The sequence below is a fragment of the Gekko japonicus genome, unplaced genomic scaffold, assembly GCF_001447785.1.
Source record: "Gekko japonicus isolate JY-2015 unplaced genomic scaffold, Gekko_japonicus_V1.1 scaffold29, whole genome shotgun sequence".
NCBI lineage: Eukaryota > Metazoa > Chordata > Lepidosauria > Squamata > Gekkonidae > Gekko > Gekko japonicus.
In genome coordinates, this window is record NW_015172003.1 from 2,714,350 (window position 1) to 2,735,196 (window position 20,847).

At 43.3% G+C, this 20,847-nt stretch overlaps 1 protein-coding gene across 1 annotated transcript in view; it reads left to right on the forward strand.

Annotated features, from left to right (window-relative positions):
* Positions 1–14,350, forward strand: part of CFAP58 (cilia and flagella associated protein 58) — a gene marked incomplete at its 3' end in the record, with an annotated part of 58,591 nt that extends 44,241 nt beyond the window's left edge. Inside the window, exons 11-14 of the mRNA XM_015420100.1 lie at positions 8,102–8,242; positions 8,599–8,822; positions 11,934–12,045; positions 14,246–14,350. Coding sequence (XP_015275586.1) covers positions 8,102–8,242; positions 8,599–8,822; positions 11,934–12,045; positions 14,246–14,350 — 582 coding nt within the window. The remainder of the gene's footprint in view (positions 1–8,101; positions 8,243–8,598; positions 8,823–11,933; positions 12,046–14,245) is intronic.
* Between the last annotated feature and the right edge of the window lie 6,497 nt (positions 14,351–20,847).

The following is a 20,847-nucleotide window of genomic DNA, read 5'->3' on the forward strand; positions in this document are numbered from 1 at the left end:
CATTCCTGGCTCCCATTATTTCCAATGGGTCTTCCAGCATCTCCCATTGTTTCCAATGGGCAATCCTGTCCTTCCTTTTAGTACATCTCCAAAGGTTTACCCTCACAGCATTGCTGTGTAGCCCAGTCCTTCCTGGGTGTGCGCAGAAGCAAGCAGACTTGAATGAAATGGCACTACTCCCACGTAAGAGGGCACACAGGTGCCTATAAAGGTTCACTTGGAAGGCAATCCCACCTTTCCCCCCCACTCAAAGGGGCTTCATCATGCCGACCAAGCGGGCGACCATGCCCGGAACCCTTATGCATGCATCCTTCCTTGGCACTATAGCTCTCTGTGTGCCAGAACGCCGAGGGCACATGCAGAGAGAGGGCGAAAGCTGGGAAGAGTTCCACGACCAGCCCATGATGGGGCAAGGCAGGGGCTGGAGCAGCTCGCCGAAGGGCTCCCCCCTCTTTAAGCCACCAAGGGGCGGAACAGGGGTGGGACGTTTTCTTAAAAGGAAAAAAAAACCCTAGAGCCCTCAGTCGCCGTCTCTCTCTTTTCTCTTCCTTCTCCTCCCACGCAGGTCTTAAATTACGGAGGATAGGAAGCAGGGAAACCCCTCCCTCCTCGCTGAAGGGCTCGAGTGGGGGCAGGCAGAGCAGGCTGAAGCTGAAAAGGCACCAGCTGCAGACAGCCTGTGTAACAAAGCCTTGGTAACGTGCTTGCCACCGGACGGGGGACGTTTTCTTAAAAGGAAAAAAACCCTTTCCCCACCTCTCCCTCTTCTCCGTTTGCATGCCTGCCTGCCTCTTTCTGCCAGCTGGGTCCTGGAGCCCTCAGTCGCTGCCTCTCTCTTTTCTTCCCCCCCCCGCGGCCCTTTCCCTCCAATGCGGGTGGCAAGGCAGGAGTATCTGGGCAGCCCTCCTTCCTGAGCTGAGACAAGCTGAGTTGGAGGCTAAGAAGCCTGAGGGCTCTCCCAGACGCGGCAGCGGGGGCGGCGGGGGGGGAGCATTCTTTGGAGCGCAGGAAGACAGAGAGCCCTGCGTGGCTGGTGGGCGACCTGTGGGGGACACTGGCGAGAGGGAGGGGGACAGCGGCGGCCTTCGAAAGGGCCGGGGAGGGAGTCTGCTGGACGCCAACCAGGCTGGGAGGGCAGGTGATTTGGCTGCTGCATAGCTCAGTTTGCTACAGCGCCACCTTCGGTCCATAAGACGCACTAACTTTTCCTCCCTCTTTTTGTGGAAGAAAAAGTGCGTCTTATAGTCCGAAAAATACGGTATGTTACTCTACTACCCTCCTGCCTAACAGGCTTCTTAAGTGAGCTGGTGTTCTTTTCTTGAATGATTTGTAACTGCATTTAAAGAATCAACTGCCCTTATCTATGTTTCATCATCCATCTTTGCCTATTAATTCACTAAACTTTTAGTGATTGGCTTACACTGGCATCACATTATTATTAATGTATACATTGGATCATGGATAAACACTTGCAAGTTACCAAAAGGAGTTAGCTGCTTAATCATTAGCTGAGAGCAAAGTTGAACAGAATAATGGAAGACTGATCTTAGAACATGTTTAGGAGAAGAGAAGATCATGGAAATGTGGAAAAAGAGTTGGTTCCATCGAGGGTAATTATGGAGATCAGGCCCAACAGGATAGGGAGGTAGTTCTATATACAGAGGGAAAATATATAGCTCTGGAATTATGAATCATGGAACACTGGTCTTATGAGTCATCATTTTTTATGACCCCTTACAATTAGTCTTTTAGTCACTTGTGTTGTTGTCCCCCCCCCCACACACGGAGATCTTAGTTTTTGATTACCACTTAAGGAGTCAATCCAAAAATCTTGTGAATGGCATTCCTCCTTTTGCTTAGGCTGAAATTTACTGTTGAAATCACTAGAAAGCTGTAAATCTGTACTAAATCAAAAGAAAAGAATGAAATTAGTTTCAATGCTGCATCTGTGGTCTATCCTGGCTGTATTATATGTGACTTTTCTGACTCATTCCAATTTGCTCTTTTAAAGATCAAGAAAAACAGTGTCCATGGCAAGTCATTTTTATTTTCACTAAAGGGAGAAAAATCCCTTCCTTGCCACTTTTTGCTTTGCTTTCTTTGTGTCAATTTGTGCTATGCTCAAGTGATTCTGTAGGTTTTCAGCTATTGTCAGCATATTGCTGTTATGACAGGATGTCTATAGAATTCTGTAAAAAGGTGATGAATTTGGGTTCCTGATCTGTCTGAGGCTCAATATATCAGCTATGGAGAAAGCATTCAGAACTTCGTTTTCTGTTGCAAAACCTTCGCCTTAACTAGTTTCTAATGCTGCCTTGTCACCTAGAAGTCATCCACCATCATTTTGATGGGAGTTTGATTGCTGTGCTCTGTTACCTGCCCAATTATTCTGTAACAAAGGTGATTGTGGCCTACCGTTATTTTAGTGACTGGCTTGAGGACATTGTGCTCTGACACCTACAGAGTTTCTGTGGAATGCTGAGAGTATAACACTGTCACCAAAGACTCCAATTACTACTATGGAACGAAGGGTTTGATTTGCATTGATGAGAATGAACCCTGGAACAAATCAGCATTTGAGGGCAGTTGTATAACCTGGAGGAATAAGGTTAAGTGGATGGTTGTTTTGGAGTGGTTTTCTTGTGTGGCAAAAGTCAGAACATCCATAAGAATTATCATGGAAGGCAAAACATTTTACAATAATTGTGAGATCTTTGGCTTTTGGATAAAAATCCATCTTTTCTGCTTTAGTGTTGTGGGAAGCCCTGGTAGCATGCCAGTTTGGTTCTTACCAGCAAGTAATGTGGTACAAGAAGTAGTAGTGGTGACCTTGACACAACAAGTGAAAGTATTTTGAATTCTCCTACTTTAATACCACATACCCTACATTTTAAAAAATGAATAATAACATGCTTTTCCAAAACAGAAAAGGATGTGCTTGAGACATGCAAATTAGCCACCTGCTGGGATTCCTAACTTTTGGGTTTGGTTTTTTTTAAAAATCTGGTACGTGGATGAGTCAGGAGGCAGGGCGTGGTTGGCACCACATAGGGAAACCAATATGAGAGCAGTCCCTGCAACTCCCACAGCCAAATCGCTCTGTTCCTCTTCAACTTCCTACCTTTCTTCTCTTATTTCAACAGGGTAGCTATGAAGGAAACAGGTGTTGCAATAGAGAGATGCAGGATCCCTTAATTAATATTCAGGGAGGCCTCGATCGTAAGAGAAAATATTCTTTCTCTGGTAATAGAACTACAAACTTTTCATGTTGCAGGCTTGGAGGAGACGAGGTTTCCTTTATGGATACAGATTGGCAGGATGGGAATGACCATTTGCCCACCTCCCAAGAAGAGGGAAGATAGATAGCTATTTGGATATAGTGGGTGGGGTCATCAAGACTGGGGTGTGTGCCTTGATTTGATTGGAGGAAAGGTACACATGGGGATCTGTGTCCAGTGTCATGACACATTAAAGTTTAATACTCCCAGCTGGGACAGGGTTAAAAGGTTTGAATACTCAGCCAGCAGCACACAAGCTAAGAACCAGGAACAGGGAGCAAATAGAGTTAAGTCTGTTTTTACCAGCCTCTGTTTTTAGAATTCTTGCTAGATTACATCCATCCCAAAGAATGGATGCAGAGGTAACACCAGTGGCTGAATAACCTGGTTACCCTCGTATGTTTTATGTTATTTTTCTTAGTCTGTAATACCCTGTAATATTTTAGCATAGTTTATCCATGCTTTGTGCTGTACTTAACAGGAAGTTTATTTTAGTGAATAAATATATTTTTCAGACTGTGGTAAAAAAATCTCACCCATGCAGTTGACTACTCATTCCATGCATAGACCAGAAACTCCTGACTGAGCTACAAAGAGTTAGGTGGCCAGGGTGTGTGTGTGTGTGTGGGGAGCAGAACATGCACATGCTCAGATGCACACCATCCTTATCTGTGACTTGGGTAGAAAGAGGAAGAACACAGCTTGACTGGTGGCTAGCCTGTAGAACAGGAGGCAGGGGCCAAGTGGGGAAATTACTGTCACATGAACTCAGATTCCCCTTCATCTCTTGGGCAAGAACAGGGAGAAGGAAGGAGTGTAGCTTTATGTCCAATAATGTTATTCTGGGACTGCTTGTCTGGTTGCCAATCTCCAGGTGGCAGCTGGAGATCTTCTAGGATTACAATTGATCTCCAGGCAACAGACATCAGTTCACCCAGAAAAAATGGCTGTTTTGAAGGTGGACTCTATGCCATTATAGCCCATAAGGCCCCCACGCCTCCCCAAACCCCACCCTCCTCAGGCCCCACCCCCAAAATCTCCAGGTATTTCTCAACCTGGAGCTGGCAACCCTAGCTGAATCCAGCAATGTGGTACCCTAGTGCAAATGCCTAATCCAAAGTAGAGCAGGCACACTAAATTAAATAATGTTGCTGAGTTTTACTCAAAGTATTCTGGCTTTACTTTGAAAGATCTGGCAACCAGGCCAATGTTTTAAATAAATAAATGTATGTATGTATGTATGTTATCTATTATATATTGAAGCCATGGTGTATTGACACTTTCCGTCTCTCCCATTGTCTGTGCTGCGTGCTCCATCAGCCATTAGCTCATCAACTACCACTCAAGAGTACTCGCATGCCATCAGCTGGGTGCTGCATCCGCTCCTCTCTCCCGCCCACTGTCAGCTTGGCCACTGTTCCCTATCAGAATAAACTGCCAAAACAGCTGTCTCTCCTGACAAAGATGCTTCTACTGCTTGGCTCCTCCATGACTGGCTGGCTACTGAGGTGTGCCAGGGGCCATCAAACCATTCTCTTCTCCTCCTGCTGTGTGGCTCACTTTCCCCTCAGTGGATGTTGCTAGGCAACCAAACTGGGTTCTGGTCAGTAAAAAGGCGGGGGGAGAAGGTTCTTTCCAGGTCTACTTTGGCCTTTGTGGGGAACTCATTGGGGCCAGTCCTGACTAGGGTTGCCAGCTCCAGATTGGGAAATTCCTGGAGATTTTGTGGTGGGGTCTACAGAAGCCAGAGTTTGGGGAGGGGAGAGGCCTCAGCTGAATGGAATGCCATAGAGTCCCTCCTCCAAAGCAGTTATTTTCTCCAAGGGGAGAGAGAGGTCTGTTGTCTGGAGTTCAGTTGTGATACCAGGCTATTTATTTATTTATTATTTATTTATTACATTACATTTCTATATCGCTCCTTCCCGGAAGCTCGGAGCGGTTTACACATATAGATTTAATCGCCTAACTAGGGCCACATACATATCAGGGGAGATGGATGCCTTACCAGGCACCTACGCAACGTAGGTCTTTCTGTAGCGGGGTCTTGCTAGGACCAGGTGGTAGTGTCCTTCAGCGGGGGTCTTTTTTCCATCTCTTCAGCTTGACTTCCTGGGATGGTCCTTTTATGGCGCGCGGCTGCACGATGAGGTCGCAACTGGTCTCTTGTCCCGGGGGCTCTGACCGTGCTTACGTCACCGTGCCTCCACGCCGCCTCCAATCGCCTCCCAAGTCACCTGCCATCTGCCACCGATCTGCCGCCATGTTCTCTCTACCGGCCACAGCCAATGTGACGTAGCAGTTAGCACTTCAGAGCAGGGTCTGCCAGACCCAGGTTTTTGTTGTGGAAGCTGAGTGGGTGATTTCAGACCAGTCACAGACTTTCAGCCTAACCTACCTTACAGGGTTGTTGTGCAGACCAAAAGGGGGAGAGGAGAATTATGTAAGCTGCTTTTGTTCCCACTGTGGAGAAAGACTGTACTTTTCCTCCTGGGGAACCGCTATTGCCAATCTCCAGGTGATGGCTGGAGATCACTGAGAATTACAACTGCTCTCCAGATGGCAGAGATCAGTTCTCCTGGAGAAAATGATGGACTCTGTGTCATTATACACTGCTGAAGTGACCGCCCTATGACAGCCAGAGTGATGTAGCAGTTAGCGCTTCAGAGCAGGGTCTGCCAGACCCAGGTTCTTGCTGTGGAAGTCGAGTGGGTGATTTCGGACCAGTCACAGACTTTCAGCCTAATCTACCTCACAGGGTTGTTGTGCAGATCAAAAGAGAGAGAGGAGAATGATGTGAGTTGCTTTTGTCCCAACTGTGGAGAAAGACTGTACTCTTCTTAGGAAGAAGCTGCAGGGAGGGGGCAGGAGATTGAAAGCTAAAATCAGAGGGGCAGATAAAGATAGGCTGAAGGTTGGCTGGGAAGGAGATAGGGTTGCAAACTCCAGGTTGAGAAATTCCTGGTGATTCAAGGGGTGGAGCCTGGAGAAGGTGGGGTTTGAGAAGGGGTGAGACCTCAGACAAGTACAATGCCATAGACTCCACCCTCCAAACCAGCCATTTTCTGCTGGGGAACAATTGTTGTCAATCTCCAGGTGAGGGCTGGAGATCACTCAGAATTACAACTGCTCTTCAATTGACAGAGATTATTTCCCCTGGAGAAAACGGTGGACTCTGTGTCATTATACCCTGCTGAGGTTACCACAGCAAATTGACGCTGAGCGCCCAAGGCCCGAGCACCTGCCCAGAGCCTCTTTCTAGAGCTTGTTGTATTTATTTCCACAGTGGGCCTGATTCCTAGTAAATATATAAATGTCTGGCTTTTATTTTTTTTAAAATTTGGCAACTGGTCTAACAGTGTTGGAGTTTGTGTGTGTGTTTCTGTTTTGTTGATAAACCAAACAACTCTTGATTCCAATTTGGCTATAGCGTTTATAATGTATATGTATGAACCATAGGTATGTTTTCAGCTTTTTGCCCAGGATCCAGTGGTTCAGAAGTGTACTATGTACACAATGGCTACCCACCTTTCTGCCCCTATGAGCAAGAGCATGGTTGTATGTGAAATGGGGAATCTTCATTTATGCACTGTGTTTTTCATGTTTGAGAAGGCCCTATGTGTTAGATCCTGCCCCTTATATTTAGTTTTATGCCAGCCTCTGGACAAACTCTCCGGAATATCTGTACCCCTCAGACCTCTGGCACAGTCTTGGTGCTCCTGGGTTCACTGTCATGGTTAGAGCTTTTACTTTATAAGACAGCTTCGATTTACATGCACAATGCATGTGAATCAGGGAATTGGATTATGTCAGTGGCTCCTACCAACATCTAAAACTACATCTTGTTTACAGCTTGTATTTTTTCTGACAAAGAGAACAATACAGTTTGGGGTGTGTTTAGCTATCTGTCTATGAAGTTATACAGCAAGGCTGAACACATGAGCAGTTTTACATTCTCAGGCAGCCACTTTTACACACTGTTAATTGCATTTTAATATCAAGCAGCATACATTTTTATTCTGCTGGTGGAGTTTCCTCAGAAACACTGAGGAAGTGAGGTGCAAATAGTGTGCACATGAGAAAATAAAAGTTTTATTAAAGAAAACAATAGAGGAACAAGGTATTTTATTAGTGCAATAGAATATTTGTTTATGTTTTCTTACATTTCCTTAGCTACATATACTTTGTCATGCTTTTATCTTTTTGTTTGTTGTAATGCTTTCTCTCATGGGACAAAACATGCATCCCCATTTATTGGTATCAGGTTGGGTTACTCGCCGTGCAATCCTAAACAGAGTTACACCCTTCTAAGCCCATTTACTTCAGTGAATTTAGAAGGATGTCACTCTGCTTAGGATGACACTGTCTCGCCCAATATGAGATACAGGGAGTATAAAATGGGGAGGAGAAATATGGAGCTCTGAGCTCCTTGAAGGATGAATGGAATAAATGTAATACCTAAACAGATAGGATGGTATTATTTCTTTATGCCACTTAACTGGCCACCTTTTCTGCAGCAGAAAAATATTTGAGAATTATATATTGAACTTTATCCACAAAGACATTTCTTCCACATAAGACTCATAATGCAAAGATATTGCATTTATTGTTTACAACCTTTCCTTATAGAGCTTTGTGTGTGCATTTGCACAGTACTTCAGTTTTGCTGCTGAGCTCCAACAAAAACTGAATTGAGCAAAACTTGAGAAATGATACAAAAGTACAAGTCTGTGTCTAAATCTTAATCATTCTAAATTCCCAGGTTTATGAAATGGGAAGCTGTTGCTAAACACAATTTCTTTTCCTGTTTCTTTTGTTTCTATCAGAGTGAACTACTTAAAATGAGACAACAAGCTCTGGAGACTAAACATTTTATTGAAAAACAAGAAGAGGAAGAAAGAAAACTCTTGAAAATTATTTCTGAGGCTGATGCAGAGAGGATGAGACAGAAGAAAGAGTTAGACCAGGTAGATAGCAGGGACAGTTTTTAATGGGATAACTCTAATATGGCGGTCACTGTTCACTTTCTTTACCCAGAATTAGTAAATTAAAAGCTAAAATGACATCAGCTCATTGAAAATGTAGAATGGAGCGATTCCACTTTAACTCTGGGTAAGGATCTGGCTAGCCCTCATCAGTAATTTTTGTAGACGAGATGTAGGCCCTCATAATTAATTTTTAAAAATTTACTGATGAAATACAACTTTTCAAGGTTCTGCTTTTTTGATAACAAAGATGCAGCCCTTAAATGCTGTTTATGATTGACAGTTAACATGCTTTCATTCCATCTTCAGAATTTTGCCTTGGCATGCCTCATTTCTAGGTTATTAGTGAGAGAGACATCCTGGGGAGCCAGTTGGTTCGCCGCAATGATGAATTGGCTCTTCTGTATGAGAAGATTAAAATCCAGCAGTCAATTCTGAATAAGGGGGAAATGCAATATCGGCAAAGAGTAGAAGACATCCGGCTGCTTAAGCTGGAGATCAAGAAACTTCGACGGGAGAAAGGAATACTTGGCAAAAGTGTGGCTAACGTGGAAGAACTCAGGTAGAATGAACTCACTTGGCTTCTGGCTGCATCCATGACATTGTGTTCGAGACACAGGGGAGCACTTGTATTCTTGCATGGCAGATCTGGGTTGACATACAAATTATTTCAAAATAGGATTTGCTTCATATGACCTCATACACATACTAGATTTAGGTTTTTTTAAAAATAAAATCAGCCACTTGGTACCCAAGAAAAAAAGAATAGTGTTGCAAGGGAAAGTTTCTGGTAGCAAATTATCATATTTTCAAATCTTACCTTATTCTGTCAGTTACTGATAGTACAAGTTTGATAGCTGTGGGAAAGGTGTTCACGGTTCAGTGAGCTACTTAGAGGTGTCCAGGGTCCACATTAGTGGAACTGCTTTATATTAGGCAATTCATATTGGAAACAGAATATTTGACATATTTATAGCGAGCTCTAATATGTTCTTAACTTTACGCCTGTCCAGATTTATAGGGTGGCTTGATCTAGGAGAAAGATTTGCTTAAATTTTCATTGAAGATTGTGTTTACCTGAGAGCCAAATTTTATGGGCCTTGCTAGATTTATCCCTCCTTTCTTTGGAGTAATATGGGTTTTTTAATAGAAAAAAAAATCTCACTATACATAAGACTTATTTTGTTCTTTTGGGAAAACATTGTTATATGGTCACTGTGGGCTTGTAAGAAAATAGACTGAAGAAATGGACTGTGAGTTTTAGTACTTTAGTGATTTGGCAAAGGAGGATTTAGTTCTGTTCTGGTAAGTAAGATTTATGCTTGTGGCTAAACTTCACAGACATTAATACGGTTTGCTGGAAAGAGTTGTTCTTTTAGTCCCACACTATAGGAACAGTAAAACAGTTAAGGAGTTACATTTCATTGAGCAAATTTCTGCTGGTAAAGTAGTGCAAAATTTCATGGAACTTTTCATTGCATGGAATGGAAACACTGCTCATTATCAGGTATGTACACATACAACATATAAGTAATAAAAATAATGTGATCTTAAGCATGTTTATTGAAAAGTAGATCTCACCGAATTTTGTGGAAATCACCCCCTAGTGAAAAAGCATAGGAGTTCAGTCTGAGGTAACTATGAAGTGCATTGTATGGCAGGTTTGAAGCTAATAATGCCAGTAGTCACTATAGAAATCAAAGTTGTTTTCTTCTTGAAAATGTCTTAGGAGGGCACGATTGGTAATTGGATGTTTTTACTGAGGATTTATGTTAGAGTGCTATGAATTTCTATTTGTTGGCTTATTATATTTGAGGTAACAAATTATTCCTCCCCACACCTAGGGTTGCCATCACCCTGATGGGGATGATTTCCCCAATTTTGGGGACCCCAATCCACCACTGACCAGCTGGCCGGTAGGGGGAACCCCACCCCTGAAGAGCCCCACCACGCCAGGCACATTGTGTGGGGAACATGTTAACATTTGGCGAAAAACTCTATGGTGACAATAGAGTTTTTGGCCCAATGCTACAGTGTCCCCTGCATGACGTGCCCAGTGCAATGACATCATTTCCAGGTGACATCATCATGCCGGGCATTTCGGCCTGGTGGGGATCTTTGAGGGTGGGGTGCTTTGCGCATGTGCCAGAAGATCCCAAGGAACAGCCTGGAGCCCCCTCCCAGCAGATGGTAAGCACCTGGCAACCCTACTCCCACCCCCAATCAGATTGGCTAATGGTGACTATTATCTGTAGGAAAGGTAGACGGGTTAATGTATAAAGCATTCTGTCTTGGTGCAGAAACTGTAGATGGCTTTTTCAGTCTCTTCCAGGCCTAATAGTCTGTTATTCTTTGTGAAGTCTGCTTCTTAGGATGCTTAAAAGTTGTGGCATATATTTGTTGGCTGTGATGAATGCTAAGTAATCTACTGCTCTAATGTATTGGGCTGGTTGGCTGAGTGATAGTGGAAAGAGCTGTCAAGTTGCAGCTGACTTATGGTGACCTCATGGGGTTTTCAAGGCAAGAGACAAACAGAGGTGGTTTGCCATTGCCTGCCTTCTAACTTAGGCTGACCCTGCTTATCTTCAGAGATCTGACTAGATCAATTTGTGTTTATGGCGCATATAAATCTGTGTTTTAATGAAATCCCAAACTATAGGTAGAACTACTAAACAAGACTGTTTTATCATTTGTTTTAAGAGGTACTGCTGTTAGTGCTCTTGGAATTTGCCTTTCCATCCACAGTACAAATTGAAAATGTGTGTTTGTTAATGCAACAGAGACTCACAGCCAGCTCTGTGACATCTGGCCCTGTAGGAAACACATGGTTGAAAATGTTATTTTCTCAGACATGCACATTAAATTTTCAGGTGTACATGTAACATGTTTTTGGCATTATTTGTCATATTATGTAAATCACCTAACCTTAATAGAAAGGTACATGGTGTGGAATTCTTCCATAGTGCTTATGTTGGTGGCATTCTCCAAATACCAAGCGGAACAGTGCCTTTTCTATTTTCTTTACTATGTTAAACTTCCATAGTTTGCTTATTTTGAAACAGCCTGAGTTTTGTGTCCTTTAGTGAACATTCTGTGCTGCAATTTCATAGTTCAGTTAGATGGAATGTTGGGCAAATTCTCAACAGTAAGATCAGTTAGGTTGCTTTTGGGACATTGTGTTTGCTTCCTTGAGATAGCAGGTGCCAAGGAATAAATATGACATCTGGACAGTTTATTGCTATTTTATCATCACCGGCCAGTCCTCTGACCTCCAGTCTCAAATAATACTTGCCGGTCTTAATGGTTTTCGTTTTACTGCATGGCAATTCCAATTTCTGGTTGTATAAGCAAAAAATCCTTTGTGGCAAACCATTACACTGTTCTGCATATTGGTCTTCTAAATGACTGCCTTGAATAGATGGGGAAGTTTTACCACCACTTTTTGGCAAGAAGCAAAATGTGATGTCTGAAAATAGCATTAGGTTTTGAAATGCTTCTAAATGGTGGGTCTATTTGGCTTGAGTGATTTCAACTATTGTTAAAAATATGGGGGGGGGGAATAATTGGGCCAAGAGAATGATTGGATGGTCACATGAATCTCTTTCATTAATATACTGCTGTGAGGTTTGTTTCCAGAGGTCATGGTGCTTTCTCTGTGTTGCTGTCTTTGAAGACAGGAGGTTTATCACATGCAGAAAGAGTTGTTGAAGGAAAGGACCCGCTGTAGAGCCCTGGAGGAAGAGCTGGAGAATCCCATGAATGTTCATAGATGGAGAAAACTGGAGGTACAGTGATACTTTATATCAGATGTCAAATAGCACAGATCTTCATATCAGTAGCATGGTACAAAGTATATTTTATTTTAATGCTATGCAAATCGACATCAAGGAGGGCAGACAGGTTAAAATTTCCATGGGATATGTGATGGTTAATGGCAGAAAAGCTTTGTACGCACAGTGCATTTGGGGTTACTTGTGACTGCAGAAAGCTTTGTGAAATGAGAACTGATCAAAACCTAAAGAGGATAGGGAGGTCTGTAGGTGAGATACAGATCTGAGGGCAAGAGTGAAAGAGAAAGAGCTGATTAGCTTGGACAGAGAGATGAAGAAACTGTTCAAAGAAGGTATCACATAAGAGAAGGAATGACCCTTTTATTTTCAAAGATGAGAATGGTGAAGAGAGATGTTCAAATAAAGCAAAGTGGGAAAGTGTACTTTCCGGGGGGATGAACCTGGGTAAAAAAAAAATATAGCATTGTGTATGTTGAATTATAAGCATTGTAATCTCCTTAGCTGCCAGACTGAAACCAAGAAAAAAAATCTGTAAAATGTTGACCAAATCTATGAGCAGAAATAGCACTTTTGGATGTTACTCAGGCAAGATCTGTCTTGCACACATTTTGATGCTCAGGCTCAGCTGATCTTCCAGATTAGTAGTCATAATATTCAAGTTCCTGAAGAAACCCAAGTAAATGTTTTGGCTGCTAGTACTTGTCTGGTAGCCAAGTCTGATATTTTTATGTTAAGTTTAAGCTATATTCTGGCATATTCTCTTTGAAAGTAAATAGAATGTGGGATTCTGAACTGTAACATCCATCACATATTTAAAAAGGTGATTGTTCAATTAAAAATGAAAGGCTGAGTGATTGGTATACGGGGTAAATATTTACTTTGACCTGACCTGAGCCCAAGGAACAGGCTATTCCATACATTTAATAATAGAATCGTCTCCTTTCATAGATACTGGTGTTATGATGATCAGGTTTATTCATGGGGATCAGATTTATTCTCCGCCTCCTTCCATGGTGTCCCTGAACTCACCCCTTTTCTTTTTGTCATATAAACAAATGCTTATTATTCACGGTTAGAGGAAACAATAAGGCACTGGACTTTGGTACACCACTGTAGCGGTCAGCAGCCTTTTATAATTAAAGAGAAAAAAACTGTGTCAGAATTTAGAGTGAGAGATCAAAGAGCCAGTATAAGAAAAGCCATTTGTATGACTGAAAATATACAACTTAATACTACTGATAATTGGCATATTGATTAATAATCCACCAAACACAGGTTGCTATGAGTTCTTTATTAGTAAGTGGCACACTTGTGGTCACACAGTCTGTAATAAACAAGCAGGAGACCTGCGTGGACTTGCAGGGGAGCATCTCATCCCCCACACACTATTTGCTGTTTCTCTTCCCTGAAGCCAGTATAACGCTGCTTATAATGGCTTTCTCTGCATGCTAGAGAGCCCAGTAGTTGTCTGCATTGTTATATGAATGCCTTTGCTTCTGGGACCTTACTGTCACAGGAGATTTGTCTTACAGTAAGTTGCAGTGGCTAAACTTTCAGTTTGAACAGGCTGCCCTACAGCTAATTGGCAGATGCTCCAGGGCAAACAACTCTAATGTTGATCATTGTTGATACTGTGCTGGGACAATGTGCATGTCAACACAATTTTCCATGCAAGGACCACCTCTGGTAGTAATTGATGAAAGTCACTTTGTAGCATTCTGATAACACAGCTCTTTGCCTCCTATGAATTCTATAAGTACCAGAACATAAAAATGTAGTATGAATGCTAAAAACAATTGGTATTAGAACTGGTCAGAAGACAAAATACCTAATGAAGATAATATACTATGTGACTGTGCACAAGTTATTTCATCACTGAAGCACTAAGCAGTGATACTAAAAGTCCTAAATAAAGTACATATGCAGAACTCTATGATTGTCTTTATGGGAGCAATTTGAACTTAATACTGTCCCGGTTGGTAGCATGAACAGTGCCATATTTCCTCACTGATGATCTCATGATTGCCTTATGAATTTCTTTTTTCCAACTAATCCATTCATGTTGAAATCTAGCTGCATTCTGTAAGAAGACTGGTCATGCTTGCTCAAGAATCTATTCTGCTTTTCAGTTACAAATAATCAGGCACATGCTACAAGGCAGTTTATGACTAAAAATTGTATTTATTTTATGCAGGCTAGTGACCCAAGTACCTATGAGCTGATACAGAAGATACATGCACTGCAGAAACGGCTTATCAGCAAGACAGAAGAAGTGGTTGAAAAAGAGTTGCTTCTCCAGGTACAGCGGACCTTTCTGATGAATATATCATATGTGTTCTGTTCACATTTGTATGCACTGCTTTGGGCCCCCTTCCAAATTACTGGAGTTTTTGCATACTAACCATGTAACCCTAAACAAAGTTACACCCTTCTGTGCCTATTGACTTAAAAGGGCTCTGTTTAGGGTTGCGTGGTAAACGTATGGTACATGTGTCAGTGGCTTTTATTTGATGTGATGATCCAGTCTTTATCCTTTAAGGCTATACTTCTATTGCAAAGATACTGCATTTCCCAAATACTCAAATAGCAGTACTTTTTAACTAGGAAAATTTAACTCTTTACCAGGTTAGTGTAATCAAAGGTGACATGATGTCTTGTAGAAAGTGATTGTGTGAATTGCACAAGTATCAACTGGACGGAGTCTTCAGTATGAATGAGAGGGCCATTTATCAGTAGAAGTCAACTCAGACTAATTTTTATTTGTCATGAGCAAACCCCTTGTGAGGTTGTCTAATTCAAAAAAAGACTATCTGCTGCCTTCTGACACATTCTTCTTAATTTTTTTCTGCCTTCTGACACATTCTGGCTTCTCTTTATAAGCCTGCTTGCAAGCTCCGATCAGCTACTTTCCCTCTCTTGTCAGTGCCCCTTCTGTGTCTAGCCCATTTGTCATGAACATGCACAGAAGTATTCTCTCTTGTTGCCTTTCCTCATGAGATGGGCTCCCTAATAGGGTAGGGAAGGTTTTCTCCCTTCCAGCTTCCAAAAGGGCCTGCAGAGAGGACATTTGGTTAATTCTGGTTAAGATCAGTTTATTTTAATCTTGTATTGAGTTCTCAGTAGCTTTGTTCAGGCTGGTTGTGGATTATGTGAATTTTCTTGTTCTGAGGACTTTTTAATTGTTGTATAATATGTAATTGTGGTTTTAATTGCTATATATTGAACACTGAGCTATGGGAATGAATGAATAAATTTAAAAAAATGTTTGCTTGTCAAGGAGTCCAAGCCTGGATCCTGAGGGTTCCCATGGCTAGCTGTACACAATAAATCAGACTCTGATAAAAATATATGGGGTTTATTAAATATTTAAAAAATAAATTCATCACTAGGCAACACAAACTCTTAAAGCCATACAGCTGAAAACAAAGAAGCTGATTCTTCTATATAATACATTGATACCATACCTGGTATTCAGTAGCACAATCTTAAAGTCTCAGTGTCCAAGACAGAAGCTTACGCGTTTTCTATGAAGCTGTTTGTTGCCCCACCTACCTCACAGGGTGTCTGTTGTGGGGAGGGGAAGGGAAAGGAGATTGTAAGCCGCTCTGAGACACTTTTGGGTAGTGAAATCCGATCTCATCTTCTTCTTCTTCTCTCTGGAACCCTCTAGAAGATTACAATACTCCTGCTTCCCCCCTTACATTCAGTGGACCACAGGTTCCCAAGAAGAGCTAATTACCACATTCTTGACTCCAGTCTTGAAAGTGATAAGAACGGTGTAGGCAGAAAGGCCCAGTTACTGACAGCTGCAAGCTGGAATAGGCCTGTTACTATTCAAATTAACCCTTGGGAAGACACAGGGGTGCTTTGCCTGATATTAGGCTTGCCAAGCCCCCGCTGGGGACGGGTAAATTCCCGCCCGGGAGGCCCATTACCCACCGCCAGCGGATCGGGCCCCGGGGGGAACTCCACCCCCTGCCGGAGGGTGTTCCCAGTGTGATGATGTCACCCGGAGGTGACATCATCACTCTGTCAATGTTGTGGGGGAGACATTCTGTGAATCGAGGGAAAACTCTATGGTTTTTCCTCGTGTCATGGTGCCCCGCCCCCAGCGTTGATGACGCGATGACATCACTTCCGGGGAGCCAGGAATCCCCCCGCTTTGCAGGTAAGTCGACTTGGCAACCCTACCTGACATTGCTGCATTAACATTCACTTTACAACACTAATGCAGGACTAATCAACAAGCAATACATTAGAAATGAGACGCTTTCTGAGCCAGGACATCGTGTGTTTTATCTCCGCTTCCAAGGTTCTTTCAAAAGTTAGTGTACTTCTTTTGTGCATGTGCACAGAGCTATCCTGTTGTTAAACAACATTGCTGTCCCCTGCAGAAAGCCTGCACTCCCACTGCACTGCCTTTCCTCATCCAGATGTATTCATTGACTAGAAATTGCATGATTATGTGATGGGGCACTCCTTGATTGAACTGAGCATGGTGCATGCCCTGTAACTAACTATAGATGGCAGCACTAATTCACATATAGAGAATCTATATTACTGCAATCCATGGTCTCTGGGTAAGTCAGGAAAAATGTAGGGGAAAAGCCTTCCCATTTCTTCCACTTAAAACTAATTTTAAAAAGTCACACAAGCCAGATTTCAAGGCTATATGATTTCCTTGGTCAGGCTTTTCTTGATCATTGTGATTATCAGGACAGTAGAGCTTTCACTTTTGCTTAGTATGGTTTTGGGTAGAAGAATTTAGTGGAAGTTTTTGTGATCTAGTGTAGTGTATTCTCCAGGGCATGTTTCAACACCACTGTTTTTGTAATGAACCCTAATGAAGTATTTCCTCTTTTACATCTTGTGACTGAACTATGAATACTGACACCATTGTGAATATTGTTAAAACCATAGAGGTAAGGTTCTATATCTTTACAGTATACTCCCAAATGCTTTATGTATAATATTTTAACAATACTTAAGTTCATTGAATATCCTGTGTCACAAAAGACACCTACTTTCCCAGCACAACTAAACAAAGCAGTAAAGGAAAGATGGTGCTTTAATCTGATGATAAAATGAGCCTTGAGTTTATCCATGGTTTGTGTGTTTCCCCCCCTAAATAAAGTTGCTTGCTTCTTACAGATTGTATGTGGTACACAGAAATGTATCAAGCATACGTGAATGATGCATTGTCTGAATAACATATTTCTTATTCAATGCCTTGAAACAAGTACATTTTTTTCCTTCTGTATGCATAGTTTCTCTGGCATGCACTATGCTTTGGAACCTACTCTAATTAAAATATAATGGAATTTGGCTTTTCAAAAGCTCATATGAGGACAAAAGAAAAGCAATGCACAAGTACATTTAGTATTCCCTCTTGCAAGGTAAATGTAGTTCGTTTTATTAAAGTTTCTTTCTCAGTGGTATGTCACTTGATGGGTACCAGAAACCAGAGGTCTTATTTCAGTACATCTGCTAATGAAGAGAAAGAAAATTTCAGTAATTTTCCCAGAAAGATAAACATCCCTCTATGAGGAAGCCTTATAGTGGTGAGTATAGTGCCAGAAGAATTAACTGTTTTTGTTGCTGTGCAAGAAAATTGGGGTTTTAGGTTCCACTGAGATGTGACTTCTTCCTCTTGATCCTTTTATCATCATCTTGTAGATCAGTGGTTCCCAACCTGTGGGCTGGGGACCCCTGTGGGGGCACAGAGCTATTGTAAGGGGACCACAAAGCCATCCAGCTTGAACAGGTTTTCACCTTCCCCCCCCCACCTATGTCTTCCACCCAGGCTCTCCTCCACCCTGTGTTGATCTGGCTCCTGAGGGGCTTCATCTACCAGCTGGATTGCAGCAATGTGCCTGTGCCTCACCAGCTGAGACTGTTTGTTTTTGTCAGTAAACTGCCATTCGTGCTCTGGGTATGTTCTGTGTAACCTGTCTGCTGTATGATGGGGGGGGGGGGACTAGCCTGCATTTCTCTGTTCATTTCCTCTCAGTGCCACGGTGCCATTTGTTTTGGCTTTGGAAGGCCAAAAGACTGATAAGACTGTGAGAACGGCTGCTGGAGTCGTTCCCAATCTGGCTGGTGTGACTCAAACGGCTGGATGCTATATCCCGCCTTGATTTTTTCCCGCTCAATTCCTGCTGCGCACAAACTGTATTCATTGGTCAATCCTGTGTGTTTGAACTGTCTATATCTGTCCCTGCTTGGTTTTGAGTTTCATTCTTGACAATGACTATGTGAGAGTATCAATAGTGACTTGTAATAAAGCAACCTATTCTTATGAATTGTTGTGGACTGCAACAGCTCTATTGAACCTGACAGTTTTGAGCCAACATTCAGGCAGGCAGCACCAGGCCATCCTCCACCTGAGGCCCCCAGGTGTGCACCAGCTCAGTCAGGGCTGCTTGCCTACTCAGGAGAAGATTTCCTTATCAGAGGCTTTGGTGGCTGCACCCTTTAAGGAGCTGCTGCTTGGCCAGCAGCTTTCTTGTGGGCCCCTCAGTTGGCTTCTCTGGCTCCCCCCACATCTCTGGCAGCCTGGGAAGGCCCAAAGTTGCATCAGGAGCAAATAAAGGAAATAGGGTTGCCAGCTCCAGGTCAGGAAATTCCTAGATATTTGGGGTGTGGAGTCTGTGGAAGGTGGGTTTTAAGGAGAGGATAGCCCTCAGAAGGGTATAATACCATAGACTCCATCCCAAAGCAGCCATTTCCTCTAGGGGAACTACGGTTGCCAACCTCCAGGTGGGGGCTAGAGATAATCTGGAACTGAAACATCTCCAGATGACAGAGATCTGATCCCTTGAAGAAAGTGGCTGCTTTGGAGGGTGGACTTTATGGCATTATACCCTGCTGTGGTTGCTTTCCTTCCCAAAACTTGCCTTCTCAAACCTCTGCCCCCAAATCTCCAGGAATTTCCCAACCTGGAGCAGGCAACCCTCAGGGCAAATAGCTCTCGGTAGCTGGGAGATCTGTTCTGATTCCAGGAGCTCTCCAGGCCCCACCTGGAGATTAGAAACCCCAGAAGGAGAGAAGGAAGCAGGGAAAGGAGAGAGGGTATGGGGGCTTTCAGGAAAGGGTAAGAGGAAATAGTGGGGGAGGGGGAATTGAGACACTTCCTATGAGTCCTTGCAGGTTCTCATTTGTGTATTACTGTTTTTCAAATGTATGTATATGCTGTTGTGATAATAAAATATAAATTCATTTAAATGCATAGTAGCATAGCATGAGTAGCATTTGTCATTATATATTTTCTCAGTTAACAGATTCCAGTAGATATTCCACCGCTTTTTTTGACATTAAAAAGGGTCCTCAAATTAAAAAAGACTGGGAACCACTGTTGTAGATCATTCAGAAGGTTTTAACACCTTAAAGCTCATCTCTGCTGCTAGTAATTTATCATGAAATCAGGTTGATCTGAAGTTCCCAAACTTATTTGGCCTACCACCCCCTTTTCAGAAAAAAATTACTCAGCGCCCCCCTGGAAATCTACCTTCAAGAAGTGAACAAAAAGATGCAGTGACAAATTTGCACATAGTAAAGAAAGATGTTGTAAGTAAAGAAAGAAGTTGTTGGCCTGGAGCCAGAGGCCAGCAGCAACCACCACACAATAGCCCAGCAGCAACACCAGTCTTACAAGGGTGCACATGCATTTGCAATTTGCAAATGCATGGCTGTGATTGGCTGTGGGGACCCGTCTCCCCCTCCACTTCCCTCCCTGATCCCAGGGAAGACCAGGAGAAGGCTGCTTTAGATAGGTTCTGGACTCTTCTTTCTTTATGCTTCCACCCCTCCCCCCTTATTTTTATTCAACGCCCCCCAATTGTACCCAAGGCTCCTACCGCCCACCTGGATCATTCCAGCGCCCCCCCAGGGGGCAGTATTGCCCACTTTGGGAACCAGTGATCTAACAGATACTTGACTTGCCCTGTCTATAGCTTATGTCTCAGGGCTGATTCACCACGTTACTCTCCTATTGCATGAATGTGTGGAATCAACCCAACTCTCTAGTTCCAGGGACTACTAAGGGCTTGATTTCTCCCTCTCTCAGTCTCCCCCCCCCCCCCCATTCTGGCATATGTGTGCTTAATTTTATAAAGCAAGACCCACAAGGACTTGTGTCTGAGGGGAAATTGCTCCTTCTGCCATCTATGTGTGTCCTTGCTCCCCCCCACACACACTGCTGCCTTTAGTCCCTCTACTTTTCCCCCTTTCCTCCACCATCTTTTCCTTATCGTGGCCATTGCTGAGATGGTATTCTGGATTGTCATAACAATCCCTCACAACGACAAAGCACCCACCTTGCATTGCATTTTTAGGAGCTAGTTGTAGATTTTTGTTCTTCCTGTCAAGAGTCAGGCAAGCCACTGACACTGGATGCTTAGCAGAGAGCACTAAAATCTCAAGCTGATTTCCCACTAAAATTAGACCATGAGGGTTTTCAGATACATGATCAGGGCTCTAGTCGGGGGGGAGCGCTCCGGTACGGCGCTCCGGAAGAGAACCTCTAGGGGGCGGGGCGGTCACGTGGTGAAGCCCCGCCCCCTTCTTCACCCCGCCCTGTGCTTCGATCCTCATTCCGTTGGAGAATGAGGACGAAGCAGGAGGGTAAGTAGCCGGGCCTTGCCTTCCCCGGCCTTGCCTTCCTCCCCCACCCCCCCATCCCCATCGATCCCTCTCCCGGCCGCATGCAGCGGCCGGGAGGGAAGCCCTGGGCCCTTCTTTTCTTCCCAGCGGGGCGCGAAGGCGCTCCGCTGGGGAGAAATCTCACCCCCCCACCCC